Source organism: Centroberyx affinis, unplaced genomic scaffold (assembly GCF_046629955.1).
Source record: "Centroberyx affinis isolate AG114_WGS23_722 - 3 ecotype Tasmania unplaced genomic scaffold, CSIRO-AGI_Caff_v1 ptg000355l_1, whole genome shotgun sequence".
Taxonomy (NCBI): Eukaryota; Metazoa; Chordata; class Actinopteri; order Beryciformes; family Berycidae; genus Centroberyx; species Centroberyx affinis.
In genome coordinates this window covers 80,642-103,913 of record NW_027279026.1, presented here as the reverse complement: position 1 = coordinate 103,913, position 23,272 = coordinate 80,642, and the positions used below count along the sequence as shown (strand labels likewise).

The following is a 23,272-nucleotide window of genomic DNA, read 5'->3' as shown; positions in this document are numbered from 1 at the left end:
CAAAACAAAACGTCTTTTTCTGACACTTATGGAGTCGTAGGTTTCGATAAAACTGTTGCTTCATCAGAAAGAACAGCAGTAAAGAAATAACCGACGCAGGTCCATCTTTTAAAAACGTAAGCCCATGTTAGAGTGCTGATTCAGTGTTTTGCGCATGTCAGAAACTTTTATTCTGATTCCATACTGTGGAGCATGTAAACGCACATCTGAATGCCATCGTTATATTTAGCGTTCATGTAAACACTTGCGTGGCAATCTTCCTTCGGAATGATTTCATTCAGAATGAAAAAAGTCTCATGTAACCTTTGGGTCTCTGTCTAAAATACTCCCACACTATAGATGATCGTGGGCGAGGTTTTTTAGCTGCAGCTTGCTCTCCGGGGGAATCCATGCCTTGACCGGGCGCAGCCATCTACTTCATTACGACGCGTCGACCCACGTTATGCAAATGGACGTATTTCCGTAATCAAATACGTCGAGGAGTCGCCCCAGCCCTAGTGACGTTGCATATTGTCACTTTTTCTGTCCATCTGGAGTTTTTGCTAAGGTGAACAGCTGGTTATGTTCATATCCTAATCGGCACTTTCACAATCTGCTTTGTGCCAGACTTTGGTTTGTACTGATCACCTCTGTCTCCAAGGTTCTGGCTGATGGTGTCGGGTCCAGCACTCTGTACGGATTCTGCAGAGTCAGTCAGTCTTTCATCGAGACCGCTAACAGTGACTCAAGGGACTCAAAAGAAAAAGACGGGTTTGAACTCTCAGTAGGTTTGGACATCTTGGTCCTTAAGGATGTCTTCAGCTGCAGCAGGTTCTGATGAGTATACAGTATATGTGGCAGCCTAATAAAATGTACCACTGTTCCATTGTATCAGTGAGTACGTTTACATGCACACCAATACTTCCATTACTGGGAGTAATCTGCTTATATTATAAGTAACATGATTCCTCTAATGACTCGGTTTACATGGATTCAGTGAATAATCTGCCTATCGCTCGTCACGGCACTGCACTGCTCCATGTTGTTTGCTTTGTAAATACAACATCCAGGTTACTGCGTCTGGTGACCTTTGACCTGTTCAGTTTGAAAAAGCCAAAAGAAATCTATGGTGTTTACATGCCTCAACAGATGGAAAGACTGAGCAGAAATCTAGCTGTGTTAACCAGGTTCTGCTTACTCTGAGGATGAACTGCATGAATTTAGCCAAACCGAGGGCAGGTATTCACCAAATCCAGGGAATGAAATGTATCTCATGCGCACATTGTTCTATATCTTGATCTCCATAAAACTTTTTTTCTCTCCCTGTGGCTGCTCCTGGGCTTAATAATAGTGTAGGTTATCAAATAACATTTCCTCATTACAGTATAAGCAATCCTCTTACTTTGTGTCTGAGGGTCCACGTCCATTACTGAAGTCGGGAGGTCTGTATTTAGACCGGTCACTCTTCATAGACAGACAGCTGGGTACTGGAGACTCTGTTCTCTGCCTGCGGTACTGACCTCTGGAAACAGAAATGTTTTACACATATCATTAGTTCTAGTAAAGACAGACAACAATGCATGTGACGTTTAGGGCTATTTTTTTATCGATTAATCTAACGATTATTTTTTTGATTAGTAGATTAATCTAACGAATAATTTATCCATTATTCGAAAGATAATTTTTTTATTACTTGATTATTATAACAATTAATTTCCCCAAATAAATATCAAAAACTTGTCTCATTAATGTTTCAATATTTTATTCAATCATCTTCTCTTAAAAACAGTCCAACCATAAAATCTCTCCAAAATAAAATGAAAGAGAACTTGTTCAATTCAAGTAAAAGGAAATATAGTGCAATTAACCCCGGGACGCTCAGGCCTGATGTAGGCGGCGCAGCCTGTTTTTATATCAAGTCTGTGAGTCAGTGTCAGTGACTCCGCCTCTCTGGGCCAGTTTCGGTTTACAGCGGTGAAAATTACAAATGGACCCAATCATTGCGGGGGCAAAACAAAACGTCTTTTTCTGACACTTATGGAGTCGTAGGTTTCGATAAAACTGTTGCTTCATCAGAAAGAACAGCAGTAAAGAAATAACCGACGCAGGTCCATCTTTTAAAAACGTAAGCCCATGTTAGAGTGCTGATTCAGTGTTTTGCGCATGTCAGAAACTTCTATTCTGATTCCATACTGTGGAGCATGTAAACGCACATCTGAATGCCATCGTTATATTTAGCGTTCATGTAAACACTTGCGTGGCAATCTTCCTTCGGAATGATTTCATTCAGAATGAAAAAAGTCTCATGTAACCGTTGGGTCTCTGTCTAAAATTCTCCCACACTATAGATGATCGTGGGCGAGGTTTTTTAGCTGCAGCTTGCTCTCCGGGGGAATCCATGCCTTGACCGGGCGCAGCCATCTACTTCATTACGACGCGTCGACCCACGTTATGCAAATGGACGTATTTCCGTAATCAATTACGTCGAGGAGTCGCCCCAGCCCTAGTGACGTTGCATATTGTCACTTTTTCTGTCCATCTGGAGTTTTTGCTAAGGTGAACAGCTGGTTATGTTCATATCCTAATCTGCCCTTTCACAATCTGCTTTGTGCCAGACTTTGGTTTGTACTGATCACCTCTGTCTCCAAGGTTCTGGCTGATGGTGTCGGGTCCAGCACTCTGTACGGACTCTGCAGAGTCAGTCAGTCTTTCATCGAGACCGCTAACAGTGACTCAAGCGACTCAAAAGAAAAAGACAGGTTTGAACTCTCACTAGGTTTGGACATCTTGGTCCTTAAGGATGCCTTCAGCTGCAGCAGGTTCTGATGAGTATACAGTATATGTGGCAGCCTAATAAAATGTACCACTGTTCCATTGTATCAGTGAGTATGTTTACATCCACACCAATACTTCCATTACTGGAGTAATCACCTTATATTAGAAGTAATGTGATTCCTCTAATGACTTGTTTTACATGGATTCAGTGAATAATCTGCCTTGCTCTTCACTCCACTGCACTGCTCCATGTTGTTTGCTTTGTAAATACAACATCCAGGTTACTGCATCTGGTGACCTTTGACCTGTTCAGTTTGAAAAAGCCAAAAGAAATCTAAGGTGTTTACATGCCTCAATAGATGGAAAGACTGAGCAGAAATCTAGCTGTTAACCAGGTTCTGCTTACTCTGATGATGAACTGAGTCTGATTAAGAGAATCAGATGAAGGCCTTAACATGACACTTTCAGTCTTAGTATTGCCTTAATTGGGCTGAGATCCAATTATTAGTGCGCATGTAAACATACTCTATGTAGGAGCAGTTCAGTTGGTTAATCAGTGATTCCAGTAGTGAGAAGGTTTCAAGGAGGGACCACATGAAGAAATGAAGTAGAATTACAATTAAAATGAAGTTGAACTAAACAAGTGAGTTTTATTTGATTAATTAAATGGCTGTAACGGCAGATGGGTTTTCTATGGAGCCTGGGAGTGGCAGGAGGGCAGTAAGCCTACTGCCCTCCTGTGCATCAGGGAATAATCTGTTCACAACAATCTGCCATGTGTTTGTCTCCCTTGTTACAGACGGGGTCTTGCTTCCCGGGGTTTGGTGGCGGCCTAAGCCAGGGTCTATTACGCCGATAGCCTCTCCCACTGCATGCTTGAGTGTGTACTCTATTGCTATGTTGCACTGTGCACTTTAACCTCTGATTCGTTGTGTGTGTGAACTCACGATTGGTTGCATATAGTCTTTCTACCAGGCTCGGCCTTTGGTCCCCCCCCGGCTCCGGCATACCACCTGCCTTGGTCGGTAATTCCCCACTCTAACTAATGCAAATTCTCTTGACTGGTTAACTCCTTTTTATATTTTTAATTGTTTTACGCCCAAATAAATGGTATCTTTTTATACTTATTGGTCTTCCCCTGCAGTATCTTTTAAGTATTTTATTCCCAAATAAAATATCTTCGCTTTTTAACCTTGGAAACCTGGTCTCTGCTCCTCCTTTACAAACTTGTGTTCTCTTGTGTGAGGTTTTGTTAAAACTAACTCTCTGGGTGCAGTTCCCAGGGTGGCGTTGTCAGGTTTATGCCAGAAGTTCCCTCTGTCCCCCACCCTATGGTCACAATCTGGCGTTGTCAGCAGGATAAGGTTGTAAAGCAGAGACTGGTTTCCAAATTTTTCTATTTTTCTTGGCAGTTGGTTGTTTTCTCCGTAAAAGTGATGTGGTAGGTTGTAGGGCAAAACAGCAGTTGGCTAAACGATACCGTCGAGGGAGCAGCTTGGTTGCTGGACAAGGCCAAAGCCCCTCCACAGTTGCCTGCTTGTCTGACATTTTGGAAGCTTTTGGTTTGCAGCTATGGACTCTGAACTCCATGATCTGCGGGACTTGGTGATGCAGCTAAGGGCGGAGAATGAGCAGCTCCGACAGCAACGCACAGAGAACCCGACACCTACTCCAGGCACTCCCACCACCAGTGACTTTTCTCTTGGTCCCCCTAGGCCACCTACACCGGCAAGTGGGGCACCTGAGTGTATTCATGTATATACCTCGGGAGGGGAAGTGTCCCATTTTCCGGGGTACAGTGGGGATGGGCATAAGTGAATGGCTTGACAAAGTCTGCGCTAGTATGCGGGCTAGGCACCTTGCCCCTATTGACCAGAGGCTAAGAATGAAATTAGGTATCGACCCAGAATTGACAGGGAAGACCCGGAGTGGATCCTGAGTGTCCTCCAAGAGCTGTATGGGTGTAACCAGTCATATGTTTTTTGCAGGAGGGAAAGGCCATACCTAATCTGCCTAGCAAACTACCAGCTTATATAGGGGGGAGGGGGAAGACACACCTGGACCCTGTTAGGAGGGGAGTACCCAGGAGACAACTGGAAGGAGAGTCATTACAAGAATACTCTCATGCTTTATTTTGCCTTATGGAGAAGGTTGTTAAGTGTGCTCCTGGTGGTGTGCCTAATTCTGCTGTATTGCTCAGAGACCAATTTGTTAAACATGTTATTGACCCAGCCCTTCGCAGGGCACTGAAGCAGGAGGTCCGTAGAAATCCTGATTTAACGTTGCTTGATGTCCGCAGTGAAGCCCTGAGGTGGGAGCGAGAGAGTAACCCTTCTACAAGTCGGACCAGGAGTTGTTCTGTGCCTTTTTGTGCTATGCAACACTCCCGAATGCAGGTAGACCCTCCTGTAAACCCTAATATTAATGAGTTAGCTCAGCTAAAGGAAATGATGCAAAAGCAGCAGGAACAGCTTAGTCAGCTCTCGGACTGCATTAAACAGCTGCAGACCCCCCTTAAGAGACCTCGTCACACCCCCAGTAATCAGTTACTATGCAGACGTTGTCAGCGACCAGGTCATTTTGCTAGCCAGTGTGACAATGAGAGGGTTGTTCCTCAGGTCCAACATCCCCCATCTCACCCAGTACGGAGGGAGGCCAATCCCCAGCCGGCGGGTGGCACCTCCATCCCCTCCATTGTGCAGAGCCACACAGCAGATGGGACCACCTTGAGTTCAGACGACCCAGGTCAGTTAAACCCAGATGTTGTGTCTCAGTTAATTGGATCATGCCCACAGGTTACTGTCACAGTTGGGGGGGGGGGGGGGGGGGGGCTGTTTGCTTGACACTGGATCCATGGTATCCACAGTTACGGAAACCTTTTTTAATCAGCATTTTAGAGAGAAACTCAAACCCTGCCAGTGGCTGCAACTAAGTGCTGCTAACGGCCTAGACATCCCCTACAGTGGTTATGCGGAACTTGATGTGGAGGTCTTGGGTAGGGTCATACCTAGACGTGGGATTCTAGTGGTCAAAGATTCACCTAATCCCCTACTTGCCCCCAAAGCACCTGGTGTACTCGGTATGAATGTCATCCGTGAGTGCTATAGGGAGTTGTTTGTGGCCCTCCCTTTTCAATCTTCCACAAATTTAACTGGGTCCTGAAGCTTGGAAGCAAGCTCTTCAATACTGCCAGAGAGTACAACTTAGTCCTACGAACCCTAGGACCAGTGTAGCTAGGGTATGGGGTAGGCGTCCGACCCACATCCCTGGGGGTACAGTCAAACTTGTGGCTGCCACCTGCTCCCAACAGCTCTCGGCCCACACAGGTTCCACTCTCTTTGAGCCCCTGACTCAGGTAGACGCTTTACCTGCTGGCCTGTTGGTCTCCCCTGCAATGGTTCAGGTCAACCGAGGAACAGTGTACATTCCCATAGTAAACGTAGGGGTAGCTGATGTTACACTATACCCACGCTGTACACCAGGGCTCCTCAGTCCAGGTGAGGTCATGAGTTTACCTACAGGGGTCGCCGAGGTAGGCAAAAACTCCAAGGCAAGGGTAACTGCTACCTCAGGGCTCCCAGCAAGCTCAGGCTAGTCGTGTTCAGGAGCTTATTTAGTCTATGGACTTGTCAGTTCTAGCCGAATCTGAACAGAGTAGAGTTAGATTCTTGCTGCTTAAACACAAGCCTGTTTTCTCAGCACGTGAGGGGGACTTGGGGTGCACAAATTTGATTTATCACGATATTCCCCTACTGGACGACGTTCCCGTACGGCGCGGTATCGAAGAATCCCCCCATCCGATTATGATGCAGTCAAGTCCCATATTAACCAGCTGCTTGAGAGTCAGGTTATCAGGGAGAGCTGTAGCTCCTATGCCTCTCCAATAGTACTGGTCAGGAAGAAGGACGGGACCCTTCGACTATGTGTTGACTACCGCCAGCTTAACAGTAAGACACGGCGCAATGCTTTTCCCCTGCCCCGGATTGAGGAGTCATTGGATGCCCTCTCCGGCGCCAAGTGGTTCTCTACGATGGACCTCGTCAGTGGCTACAATCAGGTACCTGTGTCAGAAAAGGACAAAATGCACTCCATTTGGCTTGTTCGAGTTCAATAGAATGCCCTTTGGCCTCTGTAATGCCCCTAGCACATTCCAAAGGTTAATGGAACGGATGTTCGGGTCCCAGCATTTCCAAACTCTGCTCCTGTATCTTGATGATGTAGTCGTTTTCTCCTCTACCATAGACCAGCACCTGCAACGTCTGGATGTCGTCCTCAGCAAATTGGGCCAAGAGGGATTAAAGGCAAAGATGGAAAAGTGCCACTTCTTTCAAACTGAGGTGAAGTACTTGGGGCACATTGTCTCCAGGGAGGGTGTTTCTACTGATCCTGACAAGACCACTGCAGTTGCCAGCTGGCCACGTCCCAACACGGTCTTTGAGCTGCGATCATTTCTAGGGTTTGCCAGCTATTACAGGCGGTTTGTCCCCGGGTTTTCTAAGCTGGCTGCTCCCCTTAACCGTCTTGCTGCTGACCTAGGGGGAACTAGGACCAAGAAGGGCTCAACTAGGCCACTGGGGGAGGGTTGGACCGAAGACTGTGAGAGGAGTTTCGATGAGCTGAAAGCTTGTCTGGTGGCAGCTCCAGTGTTGGCCTATGCAGATTTCAAGCTTCCCTTCATCCTGGAGGTGGATGCAAGCCATGGTGGCTTGGGAGCTGTTCTCTCCCAAGAGCAAGATGGTAAGGTGCGGCCAATAGCCTATGCCAGTTGGTCCCTTAGTTGCTCTGAAAGGAATATGTCTAATTATAGTTCCATGAAAAATGAATTCCTTGCCCTAAAATGGGCCATGACGGAAAAGTTCCGGGATTACCTATTGGGCCATAAGTGTGCAGTATGGACAGATAACAATCCACTTAGCCACCTGAATACAGCTAAGTTAGGAGCAATTGAGCAACGTTGGGCTGCAGCCCTGGCAGACTTCGATTTTACCATCAGATACCGTTCTGGTCGAAGTAATACTAATGCAGACGCTCTTTCAAGGCAACCTGTCCCCACTGAGATGGCACCTCTCGATGATGCCCTCCCCGGGACTTTCGTTCCAGCCGCCATAAGGACAGCCATTGCGGACCAACCGGTTTCTGTCCTACCGGCACACTCTAACCATGACTTTACCCACCTCCAGGAGGATGACCCAGTAATCAGCAACTTCCTTCCTTTCTGGCGACGCCAGAGCCGCCCTACTGATGCCAAGCGCAGACTGCTTAGCCCTGCAGTGAGGGGGTTGTTTAAGCAGTGGGACAGGGTAGTTGAAAAGAACGGTGTCCTCTTTCGACGCATTTTCAGGTCTGATGGTGGGGAGGAGGCCTACCAGTTGCTCCTACCAGAGTCATTGCGAGAAGATGTCTTAAACCAACTGCATCAGGGACATGGTCACCAAGGGGTCGAGAGAACAACTGAGCTGGTGAAGCAACGATGTTATTGGCCAGGTATGTACCAACATATCAAAGAATGGTGCCAGAAGTGCGAACGGTGTGCGGTAGCCAGGCCAACCCAACCTCCAGTGCATGCCCCTATGGGTCACCTACTGGCCGCTAAGCCTAATCAAGTGCTAGCTATTGACTTTACTTTTTTGGAACGGGCTCAGAGTGGACAGGAGCAAGTGCTTATTATGACTGATGTGGTCTCTAAGTTTACCCAGGCGATCCCCACCCGGGATCAGAAGGCATCTACCGTTGCTGCTGTGCTGGTCAAGGAGTGTTTTTATAAGTTTGGGGTCTCGGATCCATTCGGACCAAGGCTGTAACTTTGAGAGTGCTCTCATACAGCAGCTGTGTAACCTTTATCAGGTCCGGAAAACACACACCATGCCCTACCATCCTCAAGGTAATGGCCAGTGTGAACGATTTAACAGGACACTGCATGACCTCCTGCGCACCTTTCCCCGGGAACAAAAATCCAACTGGCCAAAATATCTACCTCAAGTAGTATTCGCCTACAATACCACTCCACATCAGACCACTGATGCGTCTCCACATTTTCTAATGTTTGGCCAAGATCCTTAATTACCCATTGACTTTCTGTTAGGTCGGGTAGCTGGGGAAGGATCTGATACCGTCAGCGACTGGATAAGGGACCACCAGCAACATCTGAAGATTGCTCTAGAGGGGGCTAAGGGGCAGCAGCCCACCAACAGAAGGAGCGGAACGATGCAAAAGTACAGGATTGTAATTTTAAAGAGGGCCAGATAGTGCATCTTCGTGACCATAGCATCCGAGGTAGAAACAAAATCCAGGATTTTTGGAAGTCTACTCAGTACCAAGTACTTAAGGCCCCAGGAGAGGGTAGTCAGGTGTACTCTATTGCTCCCACTCACAACCTAGACCAGGTACAACATGTGCATCGGACACAGTTGAAATTGGCCATTGAACAAACATCTGTAGCGCTTCCCGTAGAGGGAGGTTCCACAAAAGACCCCGTTCCACCCGAGTATTGTGAGGACGATTATGAGGGTGAATGGTATGATAACCGGTCCTGCTAGAAGGGCAACTACCTCTGTGTCAATCAATAATGAGGTAAGCCTTCCTAGTCCAGCGGTGCCCATCGACGACCTTCCAGCCTCAAGCACCCCCCTGGATGATTCTCCAGCACAGCGTGTTGCCCCACCAAGAAGAACCACAAGGAGCACAGCTGGCCAACACTCCAATCATCTGCCAGTGGGGAGTTGGGTAAATGGGGCTACAGCCTCCCAGGGACCTGGGACGGGTGGTATGACAGCCTTGTTTAGACCTTGGAGTTAGTGAATCATCGGGACGATGATTCAAGATGAGGGGGGTAGGTTGTAACAGGGTGAACTGGTCCACCTTAAGAACATGGGTCCACCTTAACGGGTACTCCCCTCCTAACAGGGTCCAGGTGTGTCTTCCCCCTCCCCCCTATATAAGCTGGTAGTTTGCTAGGCAGATTAGGTATGGCCTTTCCCTCAAACTGGGCAGCAGTATTTTATACTTTAAGGTAAGGTTCCCTGTGCTTGGTTGTTTGTATTTTAGCTTGTGGGTTTTACTTATTTATTTTACTGTTTTTAATGTATTTTAGGCTATTTGTTCCCCAGACTCGCAGTAAACCTGCTGGAGTATCTGTGGGCCCACTGGCAAAGGTATGTGAAAAATACTGCATGTACCATCTCCTTTAAACTGGTCATGGTAGCCACTCATATTAACCTTCTTTTAGCCTAGAGTGGATCGCAGCCCCTGCCCAGAGTACCAGATGCAAGGAGCGTTGTCTTGACCCTTGTGAGATACATTGAGGTAAAAACAGGATTGATGGACTGTCGGTCCTTCCATGTTTGTGTTGGACCATAGCATTGCCAGTGTGTAACCATTTCTTTGTTTCTTTTTACAGCACAAACTGCTGTTTTGCCCATATTGGTTTTTTTGTAAGCCTACTGCCCTCCTGTGCATCAGGGAATAATCTGTTCACAACCATCTGCCATGTGTTTGTCTCCTTTGTTACAGACGGGGTCTTGCTTTCCGGGGTTTGGTGGCGGCCTAAGCCGGGGCCTATTACGCCGATAGCCTCCCTCTCCCACTGCATGCTTGAGCGTGTACTCTATTGCTGTGTTCCACTGTGCACTTTAACCTCTGTGATTCGTTGTGTGTGTGAACTCACGATTGGTTGCATATAGTCTTTCTACCAGGCTCGGCCTTTGGTCCCCCCCAGCTCCGGCATACCACCTGCCTTGGTCGGTAATTCCCCACTCTAACTAATGCAAATTCTCTTGACTGGTTAACTCCTTTTTATATTTTTAATTGTTTTACGCCCAAATAAATGGTATCTTTTTATACTTATTGGTCTTCCCCTGCAGTATCTTTTAAGTATTTTATTCCCAAATAAAATATCTTTGCTTTTTAACCTTGGAAACCTGGTCTCTGCTCCTCCTTTACAAACTTGTGTTCTCTTGTGTGAGCTTTTGTTAAAACTAACTCTCTGGGTGCAATTCCCAGGGTGGCGTTGTCAGGTTTATGCCAGAAGCTCCCTCTGTCCCCCACCCTATGGTCACATATGCAAATCGACGTATTTCCGTAATCAATTACGTCGAGGAGTCGCCCCAGCCCTAGTGACGTTGCATATTGTCACTTTTTCTGTCATCTGGAGTTTTTGCTAAGGTGAACAGCTGGTTATGTTCATATCCTAATCGGCACTTTCACAATCTGCTCTGTGCCAGACTTTTGTTTGTACTGATCACCTCTGTCCCCAAGGTTCTGGCTGATCGTGTAGGATCCAGCACTCTGTATGAACTCTGCAGAGTCAGTCAGTCTTTCATCGAGACCGCTAACAGTGACTCAAGCGACTCAAAAGAAAAAGACAGGTTTGAACTCTCAGTGGGTTTGGACATCCTGGTCCTTAAGGATGTCTTCAGCTGCAGCAGGTTCTGATGAGTATACAGTATATGTGGCAGCCTAATAAAATGTACCACTGTATCGGTGAGTACGTTTACATGCACACCAATACTTCCATTACTGGGAGGAATCTGCTTATATTATAAGTAATGTGATTCCTCTAATGACTCGGTTTACATGGATTCAGTGAATAATCTGCCTATCGCTCTTCACTCCACTGCACTGCTCCATGTTGTTTGCTTTGTAAATACAACATCCAGGTTACTGCGTCTGGTGACCTTTGACCTGTTCAGTTTGAAAAAGCCAAAAGAAATCTAAGGTGTTTACATGCCTCAACAGATGGAAAGACTGAGCAGAAATCTAGCTGTGTTAACCAGGTTCTGCTTACTCTGATGATGAACTGAGTCTGATTAAGAGAATCAAATGAAGTCCTTAACATGACACTTTCAGTCTTAGTGTTGCCTTAATTGGGCTGAGATCCAATTATTAGTGCGCATGTAAACGTACTCTATGTAGGAGCAGTTCAGCGGGTTAATCAGTGATTCCAGTAGTGAGAAGGTTTCAAGGAGGGACCACATGAAGAAATGAAGTAGAATTACAGTTAAAATGAACTTGAACTAAACAAGTGAGTTTTATTTGATTAATTAAATGGCTGTAACGGCAGATGGGTTTTCTATGGAGCCTGGGAGTGGCCATCGGGATAAAAAAAATGTATGTTGTGGCCACGATTTACTGTAACACAAGCACAATATGCAATTTGAACCCTCGTTTTGTTGTATTCATACGCACAACATACATTTCATTCTCTCCACTTGGTTAATATGAGCCTGGTTTTGGTTTATTCCTGAGCACCAGATACAATTTGTTCCCTCGATTTGTGCTCTTGACGTGCGCTCCACATGTAAAACGTGCGCACAAGTTGCCAAAACATGCCGTTGAAATAGTGAAATGGTGCTCTGGATATATAAAAGGTGTGCAAGTCACAAGCTTCTAAAGAGTCAGAGCACATCATTTCATTTGAAATGTGGCGTTGCCCTGGCTGTGTTGACAGTGAATCAAAAGAAAAGGCAACATGTTTTCAGAGGTGGTTGAACTCAACGGCTCGGCTTGTTGGGATAATTGATGTGGCGTTTTAATTGTGGGAATATAATTATTTTGTGTGCACAAATTCTGAATTAGTAGGAACTAAAACAATAATTGAGGGGAGAAAATGTATTCCGCGCGCATGAATTTAGCCAAACCGAGGGCAGGTATGAACCACATCCTGGGAATGAAATGTATCTCATGCGAGTTGCTGCTCCTGGGCTCCGTAGTTTTCAGTACAATAGTGTAGGTTATCAAATAACATTTCCTCATTACAGTATAACCAGTCCTCTTACTTTGTGTCTGAGGGTCCAGGTCCATTACTGAAGTTTGGAGGTCTGTATTTAGACTGGTCACTCTTCATAGACAGACAGCTGGGTATTGGAGACTCTGCTCTGCCCTCCTCTTCCTCCACACAGACACTCATCTTCTGGACTTCAGTCTGAGAGGTAAACCAGTAACACTGGAGACACACACACATACACACACACACACACACACACACACAGACATACAGTTAGTATCACCTTGTTTTCTTTAAATATGTCTAATTAAAACAGTGTGTATTAAACAGCCAATCAGGACTTTGTATCCACAGATGAATCAGTGATAAACTGTTTAGTTCATTCTGACTCTTATTCCCTCTACAGTCCACAGGGTGACAACTGACTCTTTAGGCCCTGTTTAAAAGATCCATAGCGCATGGTCTAATGCGCATGGCGCAAGTGCATTTAGGGCGTGTCCAAATCCACTTTTGCTAGTTAAACAGCATAATCTGGGCGCAAGGCGCACAGTGCAAAGGGGTTGTACTTAGTCTCTTAATTAATCATTGGTGTGTTTTGGGTGTAACACTTGCACCTTGGCGCATTGCTTTTTAAATGGTGGATTCGGCAAGTTGGAGAAACGAATGTCCAAAAAGTATCTATATGTCATTATAGACTGACATGGTGTGAATTAGTCTCAAGTAGCCTAAGGGGACGATCACACCGAGAAGCGTCACTAGAAACGTGTCGCCACAACGCCGAACACCGAATGTTGCTGGTGAGTGTTGTGCTTTTATCACTATACGCGTTGTAAACTTGTTGTTAGCTGTGTAGTCAACCCTCTGTTAACGTAGCGTTAAGTTAGCTACCTAGCTAATGTTAATGTCAATCTGCTGCGCCAACTTGAGGCGCTGGGATGAAGCGCTCCTCAGCGCCCTGCCCGCGCTTTCTGCCAGAGAAAAACACTACATGGACACACACCCTAAGTGCAACATTACAGTCTTTTAGACTGATGCGTTATGACGCACGGGGCGCATTGGACTGCCCCCCGTACATGCGTGCCTCCCCAGTGTAAACACACGCGTCGTACAATCCTGCCTCCTGTACAGCACTGCCTCCCGTGTAATACAGCAGTTCTCCACTAGACGGCGCATGTACTCCACAATTGAATCTGTGCCTTTCACTTTCCTGATGCAAATTTGAGTCTTGAGTCTGCTCAGTGCTCAGTAGCCTAGTGTCTGCACTGGTCTGCTGCGGGGGGAGACAGTTTGGTACGATGAGCAAACAAAGGTGTATCTTGCAAATGTAATACTTTGAATTAACTGTAGATTCATATGTTGTCCTGTTCACAATAATTTTTTTAAGCTTGTATTAATTTACTAAGGCCTCGGAATATTTGACTGCTAACCGTTCTTTACCCAGAGCCAGGCGAACATGCCTCTGTAAAATATTGGGCTACTTGTACAGTCAAAATAGCTTTGTCGATTTTTTTTGTCAAATACGATTTTTAAATAAACAAGTTAAATGCTATTTCTTCTCAGCTTCATTTTGATATGCACGCAGGCTAAGCTTGCTTCTTGTTTTCTTACCTCCTCTGTGTTCAAAGCAAGTCACAAGGCAGTCTGAAACCAAACAGGCACCGAGGTAAAGGTTTTAGACGCTAGTACAGATGTTGAAATGCTATTTTCAGGCAAAACACATGTATTGGTTGTTGATATACTATCAGCCTATCAACTATGGAAAAAAGTAATTTCTCTTTTCTGCATATCTGTATACCCAGACATGCCATCCACAGGTTAGTGCTAGATAAATTGATTTGAAATTATATCAACTAACTCAGTAAAATCTAATAATTTCTAATCTGAAATACTGTTGAGGACTGTTACTGTTGACTGTTGACTGTTACTGTTGAGGGTAAAAATTGTTTATTTTAATCACCTTTTCCTGTTGCATTTTCTCTCCATGCGTCTCACATGCAATACACTGAAGACAAGTTTGTCATGATCATTGTGGTAACTCTCAAAAATGTATAGGCCATTTCATATAGGCCGACCCAATGCAGTGTACTGTTACTGAGGATGTGCTGTATGCTACTGTGAGATAAAATTTCAAACAACAGTCAGTCAGGTGTTTATGAGCAAATGCTCATTAATATGCTTGATTGGGTTCTTGCTGTGTTAGATCTGGTTAGATCTGTATAATGTATTCTAAGTGGAAAGGACAGTTTGTTCTACAAATGGGTTAAAGGGGTAAACAGAAAAAAATCTGGTTTGAGGTTGTAGTTAAGGTTTTTATTTATTTATTTTATTTAACCAGGTGAGTCTCATTGAGATTACAAGATCTCTTTTTCAAGGGAGCCCTGGCCAAGACAGCAGTGATACAGTGTTGCAACATACAAAAACAAACATGAAGAGACATACAATAAAAACATAGCAGTAAAACAAGTAATAAAAAACACACAGAATCCTGCACCTAAAAAGAGTAGATGAGTCTAGCTATAGGGAAGCATTTACAAACTCCAATTGAATCGGCCTCCAAACCCTTCACTGCATTTTTAAAAGTGCTAAATGGGATCAGCTCATTCAGCTGATTTGGTTTGGTTCATTTGTTGATGGCATTTCTCCAGTTCTTTGGTACAAAATGTCTACACGTTTTGATAGACTTAAATGTGGGGTAAAAGTATGCATTTTGCAGTAAAAGCAACTTTGATATGAACTGTAGAATCTGTATAAGGTGATTCACCCTCTGATATGCCTTTCTTTCTCGGTTTGTATAAATAATCTTGCAAAAATGTAATAACTGAACGCCAATTGGTCTTTAGTTTGTAAGTTGCAATCCTGGTTGATATATCATTACTTGTGTATCAAAGCTAAGGGACAGAATCGTTTACATGGGAAGGCCTATATAGCCTCTTGAGTATTTTAGATGTGTGATAGGCCTACCATTCATTCACAAATGTACAAAAGTAATGACCTCAAACTTTACACGTGACAAAACTCACTGTAACACATCAGGTAATATGGATATGTTGTCTTGCCCCGGATGTTCCATCTCCCTGTGTAGTTTAGTGAAAACCAAGGGGTCTCAGTTTGCTGAAGGGTTTAACTCCAGTGTAAGTTAATGTACTTTTCCCCTCAATCTTCCTCTCTACTGTTTTGTCTTAATCTCCTAGTTAGAGAGTGAATTGAACCCAAGTCATAAAATGATTGCTGTTATGGCTTATCATTTAGGGTAGACAGACATTTTCATGTCCAGAGGTAGTGGCAGTCCGCCTGTCTTTGGGTCTACATGCAGGTCTTCCCCTGCTGGTCTGGGCTTCTGTCCCACCAGAACCTTCTCTGATGTTTTCCCCTACTCCGTCCTCTCAGCTTTCCTATTGTGTCAATACTGTCATTAACCCAATATGAAGAGAAACCAGCAAGACTAGAGCCCAGATGGGGTGCCCTGGTGGCTCACTGCGTAGAGCGCATACTGTAAGTCCTTCCTGCAGCGGCCTGAGTTGGAATCTGGCCCATGGTACTTTTCTGCATGTCTTCCCCTCTTTCTCTCCTATACCTTCCTGTCTCTCTCTCTGTCAGTAAAGCATAAAATAAATCTTTAAAAAAAAGACTAGAGCCAAGGTGTGTTTCATGAATTTCCCCAGTCAGAGAGAGTAATTAACGGAACACAAATTGGATTTACAAGACACGCATGAGAAAGGTCATGGTAGCTCAGTGGTCTAAGGAGCTGGCTCACAGTGTAGGCTGCAGAAGTGAAGGTCATGGGTCCAGTACTTGCTCATTATTTGGTTTGTTGCATGTCAGCCCCATTATGTCAGATAGCGTATATATAGGCCCACTTATTTGTAAAGTCATGAATTGTTTAGATTGTTTAGATTTTTTTATTAGGATAGGATAGCACTTTAGTAATTAGAAATTCAGGACTAATAAACTAAATTAACCCATTTTTACAATCCATCTTATATTTAGAGATCTAGAATTCTGTTTTGACGTTTGGAAATATCGTTTAGAGAAAATACTTTGAGGTTATATTTTTTTTTACCACTGAACATGACAAGTGTCCACGGGAAGCGGCAAGCTTGCCTGCAGTAAACAGTGTATTTGTGCCCAGATGACACCTGGCGGCTGAAATACGAAACTACAAGACGGGGCAGCGCTGTACGGGAGGCAGGACTGTACGACACGTGTGTTTACACTGGGGAGGCACGCATGTACGGGGGGGGGGGGGGCAGTCCTGCGCGGAACACCAGTGCCAGGCGCAGCGTCCTCTACAGCCTCCTCTTCACCGCGGTCTCACACTGTCTGATCCCCCGACTCAGACAACAACAATACACAACTTGTCTATGCCATTTTTATTCACATGAGTGAAATGTTGAGTGCGTGGTTACGTTCACTCAAAACAAAAGGCACATTTACGATACCTGGGTCAGGAAGATCCTGCACCAACGGTGTCGGTAACTGTCTGTCGGTTCTGAAATAACAGCGCTATGTTTCCATCAGGGCACATAAAATACAATATGTATGTAGGCTATTGACCAATCAAGGGCGATGTGTGTGTGCGTCGGGTGAAGGTAAGATGCCTTTGCAGTTTATTTTCATGACTTTTTGCTGGGCTGTGCTTTTTACATATTTACTGTGTTGTTTTTCTTGGTTGTAGGTTGCGTGTTTAGCAATTGGTAATGTGTGATGATGGTTAACGGGACATGCATTTGGCATTGCGTAATGGTGAGAGGGACACGTAGTTTTTGGCATTTGGCACTGCGTAATGGTGAAAGCATATGGCAATTTGGCAACAAAACGCATGTCAGGAATGAAGTAAAGTTCAAATTAGTAGATGATCCTATTTTTCTATTTTGCATGGTAACGTTGTGTGTGTGTGTGTGTGTGTGTGTGTGTGTGTGTGTGTTGAGAGAGAGAGAGAGAGAGAGAGAGAGAGAGAGAGATAGAGAATTGAATGATGCTGTGGGTCATTGTGTGGCAATAACAACGGGCATCATATTATTATTAGTTTTTGAGTTTGTATAACACAACAGATGTAGGCGCATCTTACTATCTGAATAATGCGCCCTTTAAACAGCAGGGAAATACTGCAAGACTGTCTGCCTGCAGGGCTCCTCTGTGGAGTCACTTCTGGTGCAGGCTCCGCTCTCAAGTCAGCTCCACTGTGAGGACAGGAAATGCATACAAAAAATACAAAATAAAATCGTGTAGACACTTCCGGTGGAAGCGATTTTGTCTTATTTACATTTAATTAATAATTATAATAATAATAATAATAATCATAAAAATTCATTTTATTTATATAGCACACTTTAAAATACAACGAAATCTCAATCTCACAGAAAGAGTAAAACAATCATAGTAATAATTAGTCAATAATTAGTCAACATTGTATTAATTCCTTAAATGTAGCATATATATTGACTTTGCCTATTCTGTCTAGTAGCACGTAACGTGGGTATCTATGCCAGTGTAGCAACATACTGTATATCGATTCAATAATTCTACTAGTAACAGTATCTTATTTACACGCGCTATTGATTTATTCTGTCAAAATATTACATAAACTCCGTCCATATAGCCTAGTGACATCAATTCATAGAAAAACATAAAGCTCGTTGATTGAACAATTGGAGCTTAAGGCTCTCTTCCTGTCTTTCTCAAAAAAACAGACTCTTATTTATGTCATAAGCCTCAACATCTTCAAATACTCTCTCTCAAATACTGCACCATGACTTTAGACCAGGTTTTTGTTGGTCAATGAGAAGAAGCGGCAATGAGCATACTCTGTGCGAGGTAGAGCGCAAGCTTGAATCTCGGTAGGCCACAGCAGTGATTCTCAACCTTTTTCATATCAAGGACCCTAATTTAGTCCACATTAGGGCCACGGACCCCCATTTGATGAGATTTTGTCTCTCAGACCCAAATCTGACAATATTTTTATTGTCATATATGATTTTGTCCAGAATTCCATGACTATCTGTATTGTAGGTAGAGAGATAACAGTGACACTATGATCAAAACAGTCATTCTTCTACATTCTCTAATTGTGTTAACGTCTTGTAAATGTGGCAAATTAAATGATGGGGAAGTTTAAAGATTCATCGATTTGCTGGGGACCCAGCCCCCGGAATCCCCTCCAAGGACCCCTGGTGGTCCCCGGACCCCACGTTGAGAACCACTGGGCTACAGAAACATATTTTTACCTTTCCAGACGCACTAGCAGGGTCATCAGCAGTTTATTAAACAATTCCAACAGCCTATGGGTTTGTTTTCTGTAAACAGTCCGTTTTAAATGGTGTAGATAGATTTACTACTGACATGAATAATGTGCTAAGTTGCTTTAGGTCTTAACATCGTTCAAAGCAGCTGAAATAATTCAACAATGACGCTATCTAGCCTTCTTCTGAATATGTAAATAACGCAATATGATTTTTCGAACCTGGTATCCCCATCCTTTCGGATAGGCTATTAGGCCTATCTGCCATGCCTGTGACTTTTTGGCCAGGTTCCGATATGTTTTTAATGTAGAGTTATTTTCATTGATGCTCCGGTGCCTACAAAACTTCCGCCTCCTGTAAATGTTGGAATGCCATTGAATTGCCACTCATTGAAAACAACGGCTTTGCTCTGCACAATGCCACGATGGCACGTTTGGTGTGAAAGCCCGGTGACCGGGCTTTTTTTAAACAACGTGGGCGCTGGCCGTGAAAATGTCAACTGTGTCGGTCGGAAACTAGCTATGACACCACGTGTAAGATAGGGCCCAGAGACTATTACAGTAAAATAATAATAATGTTGTAATAACACTCACCCTGCCTCAGTCTTCCAGTTTCCCTCCTTCTGCTCTGGGCTGTGTCTCAAAATGGAGTCTGAACTGACTTTCTTCTGACTTTCACTTCTGCTCAATCCAACGGTGCGTTTCATTAGTCGTTTCCACCGGCCCTCGTTGACTTCCCCTCGTCACTTCCCCTCGGGGGAATCCCCGTCGCCATCTTAAAGGCCTATTTCACTGCTGTGAACATGATGATTTATTAAAACTAGGTCACCCATGTAGTAGAAATGTGCAATTATTTTTGAAATTGGAGCCCTATGACCAGAGAAAACCGAGAAAACGGCTGTAGTTTCCCCATATCGCTGTTAAGGGGGAATACTACAACAACCAGAATGCATTGCGCGCGTCACTGACTCTGACGGTGCGTTCACGGTCAGTGTAGCACCAAAGACAAAGTTAGCAGAGAGAAAGCAGCGTTATATCTCTTTACTGAGGCTTATTTTCATTTACAAAACGTTTTTCCTCATCGAGTCTGGATAAATCGCACCCGTTTTCAAAGGATCATAAAACAAACCAGCGGGCTGGAGTCAGTTATGTTATGTGGATCAACTCACCGAGTGCTGGACGGTGCCACTGGATGTAGCCGCAAGTTAACGTTACAGGTAAAGTTAACACAGTCGCTGTTCGCTTTTGTTCTGTATTCAGAGTTGGCAAAGTCCGATATAATATTCTGTCAGAAAACAAAGTCAGGTTCACCAAAGCACCGTGAAGTTTGTGTTTGTGTGTGAGTTTTCTGTCTGTCCCCCTGATGATCATCACCGGGCGTTCACAGGGGTTCAGCCCCCGGTGCAGAGCATCTCTCTCGGCTGACGCTGTTCCAGCTCCCGTGGTCGCCCTCTCCTCCACACTCTGTTTTGTCTGATTCCACAGCTCTATATTCGGCCTCATAAGTTGTAATAGTGGCGCCACATCTCCGCTCTGACATTAATAGCTAGTTGGTTTTTTTGTGTTAGATTCAGCTTTTCTGGATGAATTTGAAATTGAAATTTAGCAGCTTAGTTTAGCTTAGTTTAGCTGCGGCTGAAACATCGCTCCGGTGGTCGCTTCCTCTTCCAGTCTCTGTTGCGTCTGGAAGAGGCGATATTCGGCCTCGTATCATGAAACTAGTTTTCTTCCAAATATACTGATATTTTAAAGTATTTAGTAGTATGATATGTTAGTGTCTGCTTTTCCCTATCGCTAGCGTAGCATGGGACGGGAGTGTTTTGGGAGACCCACATTTTTACCGTCCTTGAAGGCACCACTACAGAAAATGTGGAAACATAGTTTGTAGTCCAAGGCCGAGCTCCAAAAGCCCCCGGGTGACATGGAGGGAAGTTAAACATTGTTCATTTGCATCTACCACCGACATTGTAATGGTACAAAGCTGGTTGAAAATCGGCGAAGTTGCCCTTTAAGTGTCCTTCCATTACTCTGATAACTCAAGTGAACTTTCTGAGATCGACCCTTCAAGGGCCGAGGGAGCGAGTCAACAACGATGTAGACTTCACAAGCGCATATTTCCCAGGATGCATTGTGATCGTCCGTCAATTCCGGCGCATGAACAGGTGATGAATATAAATGCAACAAAATTTAGAGGATGTAGACATATTTTTGAAATGAACTCATCTGACCTGCTTAAGGGCAAGTGCATTCCATTTCAAATATTCTGCTCCCCCTCGGACCCCGCACCCCCGCTCTGCAAGTGGCCACTCGCGTTACGTATGGTGCTACGTATTACCAAGTGCCGAGGGGAAGTGAAGGAGGGCCGGTTAAATGACTAATGAAACGGAGCTCAAATGTCCACCCTCCGGACTTCCTCGCGTACCGTGACGTGTTCGACGTCATCACGTCAAGTCTGCGAGGGCACGAGGCCGCAAGCCGCTGATGGACAGACCTCAAGTCTGTTTCACTCGTTGCTGTGGAAACGTTCGAAGCAACAGTCTAGCGACAACTATAATAATAATAAATAATAATTGATTACATTTATATAGCGCTTTTCTAGGTAGGCTACTCAAAGCGCTTCACATATCGGGGGGGGGGGGGGGGGGGGGGGGGCTCAACTCATCCACCACCGATGTGTAGCACCCACCTGGGTGATGCACGGCAGCCAGTTTGCGCCAGAACGCTCACCACACATCAGCTATCAACTACAGTTATGTACGGTGATCGCTGCAGCACTTGCGTATGTAATTGTTCTAGGCTTGTTTTGTGAGTGAACAACATGATACTCAGACATTTCTACACAACATATAGGCTACACACATTCAAATACAGAAATGTTTGTAAATAAGGACCGGACTATGGCAAAATAAATTGGGTATTTCTTACATTGGAAGACCTTCATTTGTGGTTTTTCGTTCATTTTTCATAGCCTGGATATTTGGCATGACACTGCACAGCTTTTATAGGCTCCCATCACTTAAAGACTACAATAATAAAACACATTTTGATTACCTCTATAGCCGATACTTCTACATATTTCTATGTCATGATGTGGTTGAATATTATTTCTGGCCTACATGATTCAAGTAACGTTTTAATAAAGTCATTGTTTTACACATTCATGAAGTCCGGACATTTGGATTCAGCTTTTCACTTTCACTGTTCCCTCCCTCTTCTCATGTACTTGGATCATCTGGTCAGTGTTGCTCCTCCCCGCTCCATTTCCTGCAAATGTCTTCTGATAGGCTGAAGTCACATGTGCACAAGTGTGTGTCTGTGTGTGTGTGTCTGTGTGTGTTTGTGTCTACTTTTTGTTGAGATTTGTTTATGAGAAACTCTCTTGTATTGAATATGACATACCAGTCAAATAAACAACAGAAAAGACAAAATAACCCACAATATACATAAGAGAGTAAATAGGTACAGTATTCACCACACAATCAACATAACACAGTAGACAAGACGGTACAGTATTCACACATTCAGGGACTCAGTCTTTGTTCAGCAAAGCTCTGCTGGTGGATGCATGACCTGCTAGCATCCTGTATCTTGGGCCTGATGCCAATGGCTCATAGGCACTAAACAAAGGATGTGACACGTCCAATAATTTCCACTCCTTTCTTCATCAGTGGATTCTCAGAGATTGATGTCATACATCCAAGCTGTGCCCCAGTGATCCTACTGGACATATTGACTATCCTATGGAACTTATTTTTACCGCTTACTGACAAGGAGGAAAGGAAAGTTAAGACACGAGAGAACAGAACCATTATGTATTTGTTCACCTTGTATTGCCTCAACTTCTGCATGAAGTGCAACTCTGTAAGCCTTTCTTATGAATAACCTCCATATTTAAGTCCCATGGCCAATTTGCATCAATGTTCACATTCTAGAACCTGAGAATCCATTTGAATGGTTTAGTCCAGCTCTGTGCTCAGGGAAGGGAACTTTGTCAGGAATGCCTGGTTGGGGCATGTTGTCACGCTGATTTCAGGGCATGTTGTCATAACTATTGAAATAGTTTTTTTTGGTTTGAAATGGCTTTACATTCATTCTTTTCTGAATAGATATTATATTATTTTGCTACTTGAACCCACAAACCTTTGCTTGTGTAACATACAGCTACAGAGGGTACATTACTATTATTATTGTTTTCTTTAAGTGACTAAGAAGTTATTTTACATCCAAAAACATCAATGTGTATATATTACATGTACATTAATATATCATATTGTTAGAAATTGTATCAGAGTTTATGTTTGTCTGTGCATCCCAGGATCCCAGGGACAGGTTATTTTACCTGGTGTGTGGTGGGTGTGGATTTCTGAGATGAAGTATGTTGTTTTCAATACATACTCATGTGTCGTGTGACAACATGACCTGACGTGGGGTAAGTTGTCACAACTTGTCAAGTGGTATTCCATCAGTAATAACTTTTGCTTCCAGTAAAATATTGACTGACTGGCAGCTGGCAGAACATGGGTCTTTCACTTTCACTCACTTTAACAGTCGCAAATATG

General features: G+C 44.2%; 1 protein-coding gene across 1 annotated transcript in view; it reads right to left on the bottom strand.

Moving 5' to 3' along the window:
- LOC139641204 (protein NLRC3-like) overlaps positions 1-23,272 on the bottom strand; it is a 77,817-nt gene that overhangs the window by 14,932 nt on the left and 39,613 nt on the right. Inside the window, exons 2-3 of the mRNA XM_071515490.1 lie at positions 12,528-12,694; positions 1,382-1,501 (exon numbers count right to left, since the gene is read on the bottom strand). Of these exons, the coding sequence (XP_071371591.1) occupies positions 1,382-1,501; positions 12,528-12,658 (251 nt within the window). The 5' untranslated portion in view covers positions 12,659-12,694. The remainder of the gene's footprint in view (positions 1-1,381; positions 1,502-12,527; positions 12,695-23,272) is intronic.